This window comes from Cryptotermes secundus, unplaced genomic scaffold (genome assembly GCF_002891405.2).
Source record: "Cryptotermes secundus unplaced genomic scaffold, Csec_1.0 scaffold1483, whole genome shotgun sequence".
Lineage (NCBI taxonomy): Eukaryota > Metazoa > Arthropoda > Insecta > Blattodea > Kalotermitidae > Cryptotermes > Cryptotermes secundus.
This window is the reverse complement of record NW_019731299.1, coordinates 135546-150121: the sequence shown is the minus strand read 5'-3', so window position 1 is coordinate 150121 and position 14576 is coordinate 135546. Positions and strand designations below refer to the sequence as shown.

At 38.5% G+C, this 14576-nt stretch overlaps 1 protein-coding gene across 1 annotated transcript in view; it reads left to right on the top strand.

Annotated features, from left to right (window-relative positions):
• LOC111867022 (U3 small nucleolar RNA-associated protein 15 homolog) overlaps nucleotides 1-11398 on the top strand; it is a 15475-nt gene extending 4077 nt beyond the window's left edge. Inside the window, exons 2-9 of the mRNA XM_023856483.2 lie at nucleotides 805-897; nucleotides 2099-2283; nucleotides 2852-2975; nucleotides 3407-3587; nucleotides 7468-7688; nucleotides 8836-9137; nucleotides 10084-10217; nucleotides 11128-11398. Coding sequence (XP_023712251.1) covers nucleotides 805-897; nucleotides 2099-2283; nucleotides 2852-2975; nucleotides 3407-3587; nucleotides 7468-7688; nucleotides 8836-9137; nucleotides 10084-10217; nucleotides 11128-11366 — 1479 coding nt within the window. The 3' untranslated portion in view covers nucleotides 11367-11398. The remainder of the gene's footprint in view (nucleotides 1-804; nucleotides 898-2098; nucleotides 2284-2851; nucleotides 2976-3406; nucleotides 3588-7467; nucleotides 7689-8835; nucleotides 9138-10083; nucleotides 10218-11127) is intronic.
• Nucleotides 11399-14576: the final 3178 nt, after the last annotated feature.

Sequence of the window (14576 nt, the reverse complement as noted above, 5' to 3'; positions counted from 1 at the left end):
TATTTGTTATATTTTACTTTTCATTTTATATCTTATTTTAGTATATATATGAATGGACTGCTTCTATATCTGTGGTGACTGTCTTGCCTGTACAGATTGCTTGAGGTAATAATAAATCAAATAAAAAAAATGAAGAACTGAACAGAAATATGGGAATTGTTGGTTCATTTATTACTGTTTCATATATTCTGAGAAACTGAAAACACTGAAAATTTATAGATTGTTCATTTCAGTGTAATATACTGCATAAACATTTTATGGTTGTAGAATTACTGTATAGGTGAAACTCAGAGATGAAGAATATTTGGAAAGTCTGGTTGCCCAAGGGATGCTTTAGTCACCACAGAAAGGTGGATCAGTATGTTTTTGTGCAGGACTGTGGCTGTTTCCATGGCTCACTCTTTCCTGCTGTTGCACCATTTCCCTTAAATGCATGTAGCATAGGCATAGGATGATAGCCAGATTTGAGGAAGAGACTCCCTTGACTCACCAATTATGTTGATCTTAACTTTTTTGGATATTGTTTGCCATTTTGTCTGTGCCATAAGTGACAGTGAGGTTGCCAAAATTCCAAAACGCAACACCTGAATGCCTAGTGAGAAAGTACTCTTGAACCAAAACTTTTTGTTGTTACTGGAGACCTGATGACCATATTTTTCAACCCCTGCCCAAGAAAACATACATATTCCAGATAAGGGTAAGGACTTCGGTTACAGTCGCATGATGCTTATAATAAACATTCTCATATGGTGGATTTAATAAAATGACATGGAGATACTAACTTTTGATTACATATATTTCCAGGTACCTGCATTAGTGAAAGAGTTTGGTTCAATTGACTACATTGACTTCTCCCCAGTGGAGCCACATTATTTTGCTGTTACATGTTCTGTTCGAGTAAGTACCTTACTGCTTAATTTTGTTTATGTAACAATTTGAAAGCAATAGACAGTCTGTCCGTATGGCTGCAAGTCCAGTAGTAATGTTGTTACCTTTTGAGCTTGTGTAGCCTTCTCTTGACTAGCATGTCCACCAGCACCATGATACGTCTGCCAGAACCTCATCGGTTTAAGTGGGTTAGGGATAATGAGATGAGATAAAAGCTACTGGTGATATATCACTACCCATGACACTCCCACCAAAAATAACAAAATATCAACACAAGGAAGAAAATGAAGAGTTATGCCTACTGGGATATAACATCATGTAATCTGTTGAAAGTCAACCAACGTTATGGAGGAACATGTCACCTGCATCTTTAGGGTCAAAGAGGAAGCTCTGTTTGCTACCTGCTTGGCTAATTTGCTGACTCTGAATTTGGAGGCTACATATTCCTCCAAAATATCAGTGGACTCTCAGAGGAGTACACAGTGTTATATCTCAGGACATGAAACTCTTCATAACCACTTCTGTGAGAACCTCAAATCCTACAGCGAAGATGCTTAGGATGACCTCAAAAAAGATGGAAGTATTGTTTTATATCAGTAACAGGCCGCATAGGTGTAATGAGGAGAATGGTGATGAAAACGATACAATTAAAAAAATGAATCTGGAAACGAGCATTTTATAATGCTTTCAAAGGAACGTATGATTTGTTGGTGTCCTATGGAATCAAGAACTTAAAAATATTTATTCTTCTATGTAAAGTAAAGTTGGGGGCATGCAGTAGCATAGTTGGTTAAGGCACTATGCTACAATCTGGAAGGTCGTGGGATCAAATCCTGATGAGGTGGATTTTTCAATTTACCTAATCGTTCCACCCATACTATAGACCTGGGGTCAACTCAGCCTCTAACAGAAATGAGTGCTAGGAATATTCCTGGAGGTAAAGGGTGGCCGGTGCATAAGGCTGACAACCTCACTGCCATCTGTGAGCCAATTGTCTCAGCATCTCACAACCCTATGGGCCTCCACGGCCTGTTACAGGGGTACCTTTACTTTTACCTTTTACTTAATTGTAAAGTTATGGACTCTCTCTTCACTAACACTAAAGTGTCGTAAAAATGAGTATGTGAAATTGAATTTATGGGATTCTGTTAGAATTCACAAATGATTCCAATGCATCGAAATGGGCTGTCAGTCCTTTTGTTTGTGCTAGGTCCAGATATACAATCCAATCACAAAGGTAGTTCAGAAGAATTTGAGCCATTTCCGAGAAACTGCATATGGAGGAAGTTTCAGATCAGATGGAAGTCTGATCTGTGTGGGTGGGGAAGAATGCCAAGTAAAATTGTTTGATGTCAGCTCCAAGTCCCTTCTTCGTGTGTTCAAAGGACACTCAAGGTATTGCAGAGCTTGTTTCTGAACTATGAAGAGCAGAAGTGTGTTTCAAACATCAGAACAGTCATCTTGTTTAGTTAAACACTGAGTGGAAACACCTGTTTGTGTTGAATGCATAAATTATAGATTTGAGATTTCTCTCGTGTTGCAATTACAGTTTCAGCTCTATTTCCTTGTCCTTGTTAGAGTAAGTTCATCCAACTAGGGAAGTTCTTATGCACTGTTTGTTTGTCAACTTCATTAGAAACCATGGCCCAAAAAGTACTCCATTAGATCCATGTTTGTTCATGGAAAGACCATAAAGCTACACTATGCATGCACCTGATTACTTCTGAGGTTTCTTGTTTATCCTGTACTTACAGTAGCCTTTGGAGTAGTTAGATCAGGTGGCTTAGCTATCTCTTAAATTCAGCGATAACCATTTTGTTGAAAGAATAAGGCACAGAAAACTTGTGCGAAGCAAGCTTCAGTGGGATGGTGGAGCTCTGTGTGAGCCTCATGCACATTTTAGGTTGTGACTTAATTAAAATGTGTGAGGGTAACTTCTGTGTTTACTGAGTTTCTGTTTCAGTGCTGTTCATCGCTGTTTCTTCACGCTAGACAAAACTCACATTGCAAGTTTCTCAGATGATAAATCCATATGCCTTTGGGACATTCCAAGTGAGAGCAAAGTTACAAGTTTCTCTGAACATTTGGTGAGTAAAATTTAAACCAGCTCTTCATTACAAGATCATCCAGTTCCAGGCATATAGTGACATATTGTTCAGTGGCATAAATTATACCATGACAGCTTTAACACACCATTTTGTGTTCAAAACACATCATTTGGAGTGGCAGCTGAGGGCACTCTAATAATTATTGTTGTTTATATTAGTGTTTCTTGTGTTTGAAGTTCTGAAAATATGTGCAAACAAAATCCCGTTTTAATTTAAGAATTCCCTTGCTGATCCTGAAGAACGAGTCATTCAGTGAGCTCAGATGTAATCTTACCAGTTATGTATTTGTTAGTGTGTTTGTGTATGCATGCATGTGTGTTTTGAGTGGTGTGTATGTGATCCTACATTTTAAAGCTAAATCTCCTGTGTTTGGTTCAGCCTATAACTTTCATCCCCAATTTGTTATGCAGGATTATGTCCGTGCTGGTGCCATTTCTCCAGTATCAACAGACATTATCCTGTCAGGTGGCTATGACAATATTGTTCGAATGTATGATACGCGAATTAACGCTTCAGTTTTCAACATGGACCATGGTGCTCCAGTTGAGAGTGTTCTGTTCCTCCCAACAGGTGGTGTATTTCTGTCTGCAGGTACGCTGTGCAAACCCAGTGACCATTTTATTTGGTACTGAGGTCTTCATACAACTAATGCCTTTATAACTTACACTGTTATCAGAATTGTACATAACTTTGAAGTATCATTAACTTTAAGGAAAGTAGTTAGTTGCCATTTATGGCATACAAGACTTCTGTGCTACTGAATAGTGTTTATATTGAGGTAAGGCAGTGACAGCAAGTGTGAGATGAAAGACTTGCTTTAGGACCAATACATTGTAAGAGAGAACATAAAGTATAATTGCTTACACTTTTTAGGGAATGTACTTGATATGTGTAGAGCCAGACTAGCATAGTCTGTATAGTGACTAGCTACAGGCTGAACGACCAGGGGGTTGGAGTTCAAGTCCCAGTGGGGGCAAGAATTTTCACTTCTTGTCATCTAGGCTGGCTCTGGGGCCCACCCAGCCTCCTATCCAATGGGTAGTGGGGGGCTTTGGAGGGTAAAGTGGATGGGGCGTGAAGCTGACCACTCTCCTCAAACTAGTGCTGTGGTCAATGACACCTGGGTCTATACATCCACAGTCCCATGCATCTTCATTGTGTAGTGCTTAATTAGTTAAGCACAGGGACAACTTTACCTTTTGCTTTACTTGATATATGTGCGAAGGGCAGGGCATGGATGTGAGAGTGAGCCCAATGCAGCCATTACTTGAAATGGTGTGCAGTTTGTGAAATAAACCTCTAGTGATGAGTTCAGTGCTAAAGGTTTTTGATTTATTTCTCAGTTTGTTTACAGAAACTGAGCTTGCTGGAAGGTTTTACTAGAAATGTCAGAAGTATTTTTACAATATGAAGCTAGGCAGTATGTTACAGTTAGATAAGTTTCACTTCCTATGAGAAGGCCAAAGTAAGAATGAAAATCTTTGGAACATTATGTTCCCTTAATGAGGAGTATCACCCCCCAGCATAATGACACCCCTCTGAAATAATCATTGCAGTAAACTTTCAATACAGGACTCCTTTAAGAGCACTGATGTCGGGAACAGTTTGAATCAAAACCTTACAGTTGATAAGGATGTACTCGTACTTTTGATAAGGAGACTCCGTTTGTTAAAGATTTCCATGGCCACAGATCTTACAGGAGACCAGGCTAATTACTCCAAGGCTGGGCAATTCATAAGCGGAGGAATCGGAAATAGATATATACCAACATCTGGTATGTTCTTAATAAAGCCAAACTGCCTTTAGATAAAATTTATTAAGCAGTTAAGCACTGATCCAATATTACTGAACTTTTCTTCCTCATTTAAATTCTCAGGTGGCTGCTATCTCAAAATTTAATATTCCATCTTCAAAAATACTGAGGCAGTTGACTGAAAGTGCACCTATATTTTAATAGAGATACATTCTTAATCACAGAAATTTATGTAATCACTGATTGTATACTGTAAAGGACTGGGAAATATTTTATATGTTCTTGATGTTTCCTTCCAGCTTGCTTTCAGTCACATCAGGAAAACTGCAATCACTATTAGGTCCATCAATGAAGTGCTGTTAAAATGCGCACATAGTAATTGTTCTTTGTTTCTCATTCACTGGTACATACTGACCACAGAAATATGTATTTCCTCAATACCACACAATTATTACTCCCTCAGATGTATCCATTAACCACTAATTTAAACTTATCATATGCAATTTGTGAAAAATAAAGAAATCTGCTAGTTTAACTCTTCAAATGAATGCAACAGTTACATACAATAACATATAATAGTACTACTATAATATCCTGCACTTAATTAATTTCTTAACCCTCACCACAGTGGATCACTGTGCATATGCATCCCAAGTGGCATCTGGCAACCACTGGCATACGTGAAAACACACTTACCCATAGAGTGTACATATGGAATATATCTGTTTCAAGCATCATTCTCTTTGGTTAAGCAGTAGGAAGAACATAGGGTATATGGGTTCAAGTCTATTGCTGTATCATTATGAAAGTTACCTCAAAAGAGCCATGAACTATGAGGGCTATTTGGAAAGTAAAGGAAAAGCTATCCCTGTAACAGGCCATGGAGGCCAGTAGGGTTGAGATGTTGAGGCTCCCACATTTTCTGGACAATCAGCTCACAGATGGCGGTAAGGTTGTCAGCCTTATGCGCCAGCAGCCCTTTACCCCCCAGGGAGATTCCTGGTACTCATTTATGTTAGAGGCTGAGTCAACCCCAGGGCCATAGTGAGGCTGGAAGGATTAGGTCAACTGAAAAAAATCCACCTCACCAAGACTCGAACCTGCAACCTTCTGGCTTGCAGCATAGTGCCTCAGTCAACTACACTACCGTGTGCCTCCCTATTTCGAACGTAACCACCATTTATTTTAGGCAATTAATGCAGGGGGCCCCCACTCCTGCATTAATTGCCTAGAATAAATGGAACTTGCACATGCAAGGTAGTGTCACATGACTCACTGCTTGGAAAACCATCACATAACTGGTCACTGACTGATAATCCCGTCAGCTGTGAAATTTGCACTGTTAACTACTTTCTTCATGCTAAAGTGCTGCAGAGATCCATGAATTATGCACGGCGATTTACAGCCAGAATATACGAGTAATGAGTGAAGAAACTCTAAGACAATGATGTAGAATGTTCAAAGATGGGTGAACAGTGTTCACGATGAAGAGCAATGTGGTTGGCCATTTGCAGCAAGTGATGATCTTGTTCAAAGTGTTGACCAAAAAATTTGTGAAAGACAGCAGTTCACAATTTGAGAACTTTCATGTGAATTTCCATGAATTTCATGCACTGTTCTCTATGAGCTTAGCATGGTTAGGCTAGGCTCTCACAAGCTTTGAGCAAGATGGGTTCTCAAAATGCTCACGGGTGCAGACAAAATGAAGAGAATGGCTTCAGCTTTGAATTTTTTAGAGCAATACCACAAAGATGGGCGATGAATTTCTCAATGACATCATATAAATAACAGATGACAGAACCTGGGTTTAATTTATGAATGCTGAAACCAAAGATCAGTCAAAGCAGTGGATGCATACACATTCACCAAATAAGCTGAAAACGGTTAAACAAACATTTACCGGTAAATGGTAAATGACGGTAAATGTTTTCTGGGAGAGGAAAGGAGTGCTGATGGCCGAATTCGTGCAACAAGGGACCACAATGTCAGAAGTTTGGTGTAAAACATGAAAAAAACTGTAGGGCCAGCCATTCAGAACAAAAGGCATGAAATGCTGACATATGGTGTAGTGCTCCTCCATAACAATACATGTCCATATAGAGCTGCTTGCACTCAAGCACTGCTGGAGCATTTCAATTGGGAGTTGTTTTAACTCTGTCCTTACAGCCCTGGTTTCACTCTGAGCAATGGTGGAAGGTGTCAAATGTGGCTGAGCTCACAGAACAGATTTGTTTAACATAGGCATACAGAAACAAATTCCTCGATACAAGTGCCTCAGTTCCAGCAGTGACTATATTCAGAAGTACCTTCAGCATGTAGGTATTTTTTGTATATAATACCTTTTTCTCTCTCATAGCTTGTTTTGTTAATAGCTTGCCAGAGGTTACTTTCCAAATAGCCCATGTATAATGACTCCAGAAACATAGAACTTGATCAGTTGCATGCAACTACAGCAGCAACTGTAATGAAATTATGAAAAATGTTAATATGAGTATGATAGTGTGGATACATACACTTCAAAATGCCTGCCAATAGAACTTGCCATATAATGAGGTAAATACACTATTTTAATATTATTTTAGTGTAACCAAAGAAGCCAGTTTTCATACTCATGTTCAAGACTATACTAATTGTGTTACGAGAACCCCGTAATGTTCCCCTGCAGCACTAAAGAAGAACTTACATGACTGAGGGAATCTTCACGTTATATGTCAACAGGTGGTACAGAAATCCGAGTGTGGGATGCCTTTACTGGGGGACGCCTGTTAGCAAAGTTGTGCCAACATCATAGAACTGTTACATGCCTGTGCCTGGGATCAGGAAACAAACGATTATTGTCAGCCTCCTTGGACAGACATGTGAAAATATATGATATATCCTCATATCAGGTGGTCCACACCCTTGATTATCCCAATGCAGTACTCAGTCTCGATGTCAGCGTGAGTATTCATTCAAGTTCTTTTGCTCACTAGCAAGAAAAATAAATACTGTTGTGTGCTGCCTTCAACCTGGACCCACTGTTATCATTTGATAAGCTTTGGTCATGAACAGCATGGTCATCTGTGTTTGTAACACTGTGGTGTTCGAAGATAGCCCATTTCAGACGAACGTGTCACATCCATCTTCAGGGTAGAAGATTAAGCCAAGCAAGAAAATAACAGAAACAGATTGAAAGCTGAGCTCAGCTGCCTCTGCTTGACTCTTGCTTGGCTTACTCTCTCACCCTGAAGATGAAGCCCATATATTCCTGTGAAACATCAGACTTTCTCTGAACTTACACTGCACTGCAACCCAGAAGACTACTATTCTTTGTTACTGCTGTGAGAAACTCAGATGCAACAAGCTTTGATCATGTTTTGTGGCACTGAAAAATTCTATTTTTTGGGCATTATCCATCATCCTGTTTTTTATTTAAGACAAAAAAATTTGGAGACTGGATTTTGTTTCCTTCAGATAAAAACCTACTCAGTTGGGCCTAATCGATATAGCTAGTCTCCGGAGATAGGGACTAGCTGTATCGACTGGGCCCAACTGAGTAAGCAGAATCCAGTCTTTGAAACGTTTTGTTTTAAATACAAAACAGGACAATGGATAGTGTCCAAAACATAATTATCGAATTAACATACTATCGTCACGAACTTTTAGATCCAGAAAATGACAGCATGGCAACTGCACACATTTCATTCATTTCTTAATTTGGTTACCTGTGGAGCTTTTAGTGTGCTGCTGCATGAAAATGAATCCTTTACAAATTAACAATTTTGTATAAATTACTTGTAGAATATTGTGCTGAAATAGAACATATTGCTTCCATTTCAACCAAGCCAAAACTCATACTGAAGTCTGAATCCTATAAGATCTTAATTTTTTAATGTTATTACTGTCTATTGCTATCATTCCCTAATATTTGTACTTTTCCATATTATTTTCAAAAGATTTATTAGCTATCTTATGATTTTTTTCTTGCATTCTGGTGCCAAAATGTGAACATACATGGTGGTTTACTTTCAGGCCATTAGATTCCATGTTTATTTTTATTATTGCAACTAAGTTGATCAGTGAAGCCATTTTTTTTTTCTTTCACAGACTAGAGATGAGACAGTGGTTGCTGGAATGGTGGATGGTTTGGTGTCCATCTCTCGGCGTGAGGAAGAAACAAGGCCCACTAAGCAGGAACGGAAGAAAGTTTCCTATCGCTATGCACCGGATGGTTTCCAGGCTACCTCTGTAGACACTGTAGTTTGTGAGGAGAAGATGGACTTAATATCAAAACATGATGTTTGTTTACGCAAGTTCCAGTACTCTAAAGCAGTGGATTGTGTTCTGATGTCATACATCACCAACAAAAAACCTGCGGTTACTGTAGGTGTGTTCCAGGAACTCATCAGGTGTGAATCTAGATTTTAATCCTCATGTTTATTTTCACATAGGCTATTTAACCATGCACTCATTGTTGAGACTATATAGTGTTGGATAGTATGATAATAGATGAATGAATTGGAAAGTGTCTGAAGTGGTCATGGCATGATACAAACAAGATATTTGTGATGTTGTATTTTAGCGTCCTGTTGCACTGATTTACATCCATGATACGTATGTAATGGCCATCTTGTAGTGCACTCAATTTCATGTCGCTTCTTACTACATGTTTCAGCAACATAGTGCCATCTTCAGGTTCGTTATTTACGCTAAGCTATTACATTGTTTGCCATCTTGTGTCTTTCATAAAATTATTTAGAAAGTACATTATTCGTCAACTATAATAAAATTTGTATATACTAAAACTTGTTAAGATTATTCATCTATATGTCTAAATTCAAGCTCGCATATAGTATGGTTCGTCCGCTACGGGAGTCGTTTCTGTGTGTACTGTGTCTGTGATGTGTCCTTCCTTTGCGTTGTAATGTTGGACATGTGTGTGTCTTCGTATTGATTCCAACATTACAATGCTCGCAGCCAAAAAGGAAGGACTCCCATAGTGGACGAACCATACTATATGCGAGCTTGAATTTAGACATATAGATGAATAATCTTAACAAGTTTTAGTATATACAAATTTTATTATAGTTGACGAATAATGTACTTTCTAAATAATTTTATGAAAGACACAAGATGGCAAACAATGTAATAGCATAGCGTAAATAACGAACCTGAAGATGGAACTATGTTGCCGAAACATGTAGTAAGAAGCAACATATGAAATTGAGTGCACTACAAGACGGCCATTACATATGTATAATGGAACATATTTGTGTTTCTGGATATAAGACAAAATGACTGATGGTTTTTGATGTGCTGAATGGGAGCCATGTTTGATCATTCTTTTGATATTAGGCGGAAAGGTCTAAGGGCTGCTTTGGCTGGAAGAGAAGGAAAATCTCTCTCTGCTGTCCTGAGGTTCCTTATCAAGTACATTGGAGACTACCGCTTCACCCGAACTCTTATTGATGTTGCCAACATGTTACTAGGTAAGTAGTGTTTGGGGGGAGGGGGCTGACCAACAGCTGGTAATTAAATAAGATGTTCCACATGTTTGGAATTAACATATTCCTTGTACTTCTTTTCCACACATTGGCATTTTGCAGGCAGATACTGTCCTGTTGTAGCACATTTCTGTAAATTGGATACACTGTTGAAACGCTCTAGTCAGAAAAAGAGCAAAACTCTAAAAAAAAAAAAATACCAGAGAACAGCTGTGTACTCAATAGTAAAGTCATATATAACCATAATAGATCACTGTAGGTTGCGGTGCAAGGGCCGAGAAGGCCCACCCCTTACACATTCATTCATTCAAAGTCATATATGATACTATTCAATTTTGGAAATACAGCATGAATTAATTCATCCCAAATTGTGTATAATACATTGCACATTTGGGGGGCACACGGTAGCGTAGTTGGTTGAGGCACTATGCTACAAGCCGGAAGGTCACAGGATTGAATCCCAATGAGGTCATTGGATTTTTTTCAATTTACCTAATCCTTCCAGCTGCACTATGGACCTGGGGTTGACTTAGCCTCTAACAGAAATGAGTACCAGGAATATTCTTGGGAGTAAAGGGCGGCCTGTGCGTTTTGCTGAGAATAGGAACCCAGTAGCAAGCTCTTGTGAACATGGCAATGAATGAACCTTTGAGACCTATAAAATATGTGGAATTTCTCAACTGGCTAGCAGCTATTACCTTATCAAGAAAAACACAGCTCATTGGAGTTCATCTGTTCATGTTATTACACACATTTTATGGGATGGGTTGGGAACCTGCATGCATAAACCTATTATACTCTGAAATATTCTGTATAAAAGAATTCTCTGAAGGATGCTACTGAAGAATGTAGCTGTGAAAACTGTATTGTTTCAGTATTGATATTCTGTCTGCAGATATATACGATGGGGTAGACCACAGCATGGAAATTAGTGTACTGCTCCAACGTCTTGCACAGCGACTCAGAGAGGAGGAGCAATTGACAGAGGAACTGCTGGCCCTGCAAGGAGCATTACAGCTGTTGCTATCAGGAGCCAGTGTTGGGGAGAGCAATAATGCAGACAGTATGACAGATGTTACAAATATACAACCATCACAGAGTGCACAGTCAACTTTTGTTGTGAATATTACCTGAGTAATGTAAATACAAACATCTTTCCTCCATTTCTCTGCATTGTTATTCAGAAACTGTTATACAAATACAGAAACCACTGAACAAGATTGGAGGTTCTCAACATATATCACTCCACAGACCTCTTCCTTGAAACTTAAAAATATACAGTCTGAAAATTAAGTAACCCAACTGATTCTCTAGAGACTGTGTATAGTCACTGACATTAGTGACTGTAATTACCTTTAAAATACACATCTATGATATTATACATGCATTCCAGTGCCCCTGTCATGCCTGGAAACAATGCTGGAAAGCATTTTCCTGAAGTTGTTTAAACACAATATTCTCACAATTTTAGAGTGACTATAGATGGGGTTTGGATTGGTAATCAGATCTACTGAACACTTCACAGAACATAACTGTAAATAATTATGACAGTCACACTGGGCCTACTGAGTTACACACTCAAAAAATCACTGTAACTACAGCACGCACAAAGTTTTCTCAATATGCTGTGTCTTCACAAGTTGTTGCTTGCTGATGGATCCCAACAGTGTCCTTATCCACCCTCCCCCCAGAAAAACAAGGAAGTGTGCAAAATATAAATACCAAAAATTAATAGTATTTAAAAAATATTCTAATTTAAAAAACTCAAGAGAAATCATTACAAATAATTTTAAGTGGTTTAAATGAAAGTTTTCTGACTGCTCCCTCTTGGAAAAAATGTCCTGGTGATGATCATGGCAGTAGCATTGTACTGTAAGGTCCGCTTCATTACAGGGCAAACTGAGGGGCACAGAGAGAAAAGCAAACAATTTTCCTGTACACCACTGAACTTATCTTGATTCCGTATCAGACGGTAATCCCCAGTTTGCATCACGCAGGATACAGGCATCTATTTATATGTCAGTAAAAGTTAACCACCTTACTTAAACATTTTTTAATTGAATCAACATTTGGTGGCAGCTTATTGACCTTACATTTAAGTGAAAGCTGATACAGTGCATCTTCATATTTTGAAGACAAGCCTTATCAAAATCCTGGCATATTAAAATCTTTCAAATATGGAATCATGGCTATCGGAAATAAAATGTATCACAGTGAGCAAAGAAAAGTGTGCTCCTTCCATACTCGTACACAGGTGTTAAACCTGCATGCAGTACATACATACAGATCTAATGGCTATAATTCAGCCCTATACACTACTGAATACAGCTTATCACATTAAACAAACCCATTCCTTATACGTATTCCCTATCACACTTATGAGCTACAAGGCCTGTGAAATATAGAACAACGAAGCTAATATCTATACAGGCTACATCATTTGGGAGCTATTTATTATATTTTTGTGTGTCACTCTGTTATCTAGCTGCATATACTGTGTACTGTAATGTACACCCTATTCAGCAGCCCAACTGCTATGCATGTCTTTTGATACTCTTTACATTATCCACCTTCATGTCGTCAGTAGACTGATCTCTGTGTGACATTTCTAATGCCAGTCATTCTGAGACTCAGCTCTCAGAGCTTCACCTTGTGAAACATGCAAGTGCAGAAGACAGGCCATAGGCGACAATACTAATAGAGTCCGAGAGAACACAATGAAGAAATAAACCTGAATAGGACCTAAAAAAAAACATTTTAAAACACGACTCCAAAGTGAAGATGCTTAGGAAGATGTCTGAAAAGATGGAAAGCTTTCTTTTTTGTAACAAAAATTGGCTCAAACAGTGGGGACAATGACTTCCAATGTTTTAAAAGGAAGACTCTACCAAAATTTGTAAAAAAAAAAAATACATTTAAGGTTGGGTTTCTTTTTGGCCATGTATTATGCTCTTGAAAGTTGTCAAACCATAATAACATCCCAGAAATCTTTTTCTCAGGTAATATATGAATACTGATGTTTTCCATCAGCAGGAATGCACAATGGAGAAAATTACACTATGACAAGATTTGTAATTTGTATTGCTTGCGTTTTCTTTTAGAGTGCTTACATTGAAAGACAAGATGGATAGGAATGTAGAATAAAGAAAAATTAATACGTGTATTGAATTTCTGTGGGAAACCATGTCGGGACTCGAACTCTGACCTCTTGGTCATCCATCCAGTTGCTATACTGACTACACTATCCCGCCCCCAATTAAACTGTCCATAACATTTAGGCAAAGATGAGCTCATATTAAAATGGATCTCAGAGGCAGATGCTTATTACAACTGCATGGTAGTAATTACCTGCTCTAACAGCAGATGGTGATCTGTGTGGGCTTTCATAGTTACATTCTGGCAGTTTTGGCCGTGCCATAGCTCAAGCAGTTAGTCACTGGCTTCCCACCACGGTGGTCCAAGTTTTATCTCGGGTCTGGTCAAGTGGGATTTGTGGTGGACAAAGTGGCGCTGGGGCGGGTTTTCTCCTGAGTACTTCAGTTTCCCCTGCCAATCTTCATTCGACCAAATACTCCATCATCATGATCACCCAGAGCAGGTACAATAGGCCAATCTGTGGCCACCCTGCCAAGTCAACCCAGCCGGACTCCACCCCGCAGTAAGCGAATTAAATAATTAGAACTGAAATTACATTCTGGCAAATCATACACCTGGAACATTTATAAAAGTAGTATAAGCACATATATCTTTATTTCTGAACAGTGCTGCAACACTGAATAACACCATTATAATGGGGACCCCTTCATATACACAAAAAATACAATGCACTTAAACTCCAAATATATGTAAAAAAAATATTGTCCAGTATTGACACTAAGAACAAAAATTAGTGTGTAACCATATACATGATGATTAGAAAAACCAGCAAGACAGGGATTAAAAGATGGATCCCACATGTTGCATCATCTCAAGATTTCAGCAACAAAACAGACAAAAATGATCATAATGACACTAAAAATCTATTTTAGTCCTAAGCACAATTTTTAAGACTATTTATAATCAACCTAGAACCAAACACAAAAGTAGAATAGTTATTTTAAAAAATCAAATCAAATTTTATTTGAAAGACATACTACATTACCCTACCCCTTCTGCCTCTTTCTTTTCCAAACATGAATCATACTACATCACCTACAGAGTTATAAATGTACTGCTAAACCAAGTATCGGTCAATCTCCCTCAATACAAAATTCTGTGATATTTTTAACCCTCTCAGATGCAGTAATGGAGTCATGGTGTCAAGGAATGGAGTCTGAGAAATGAAGTTCTCATAGGGGTGAATAG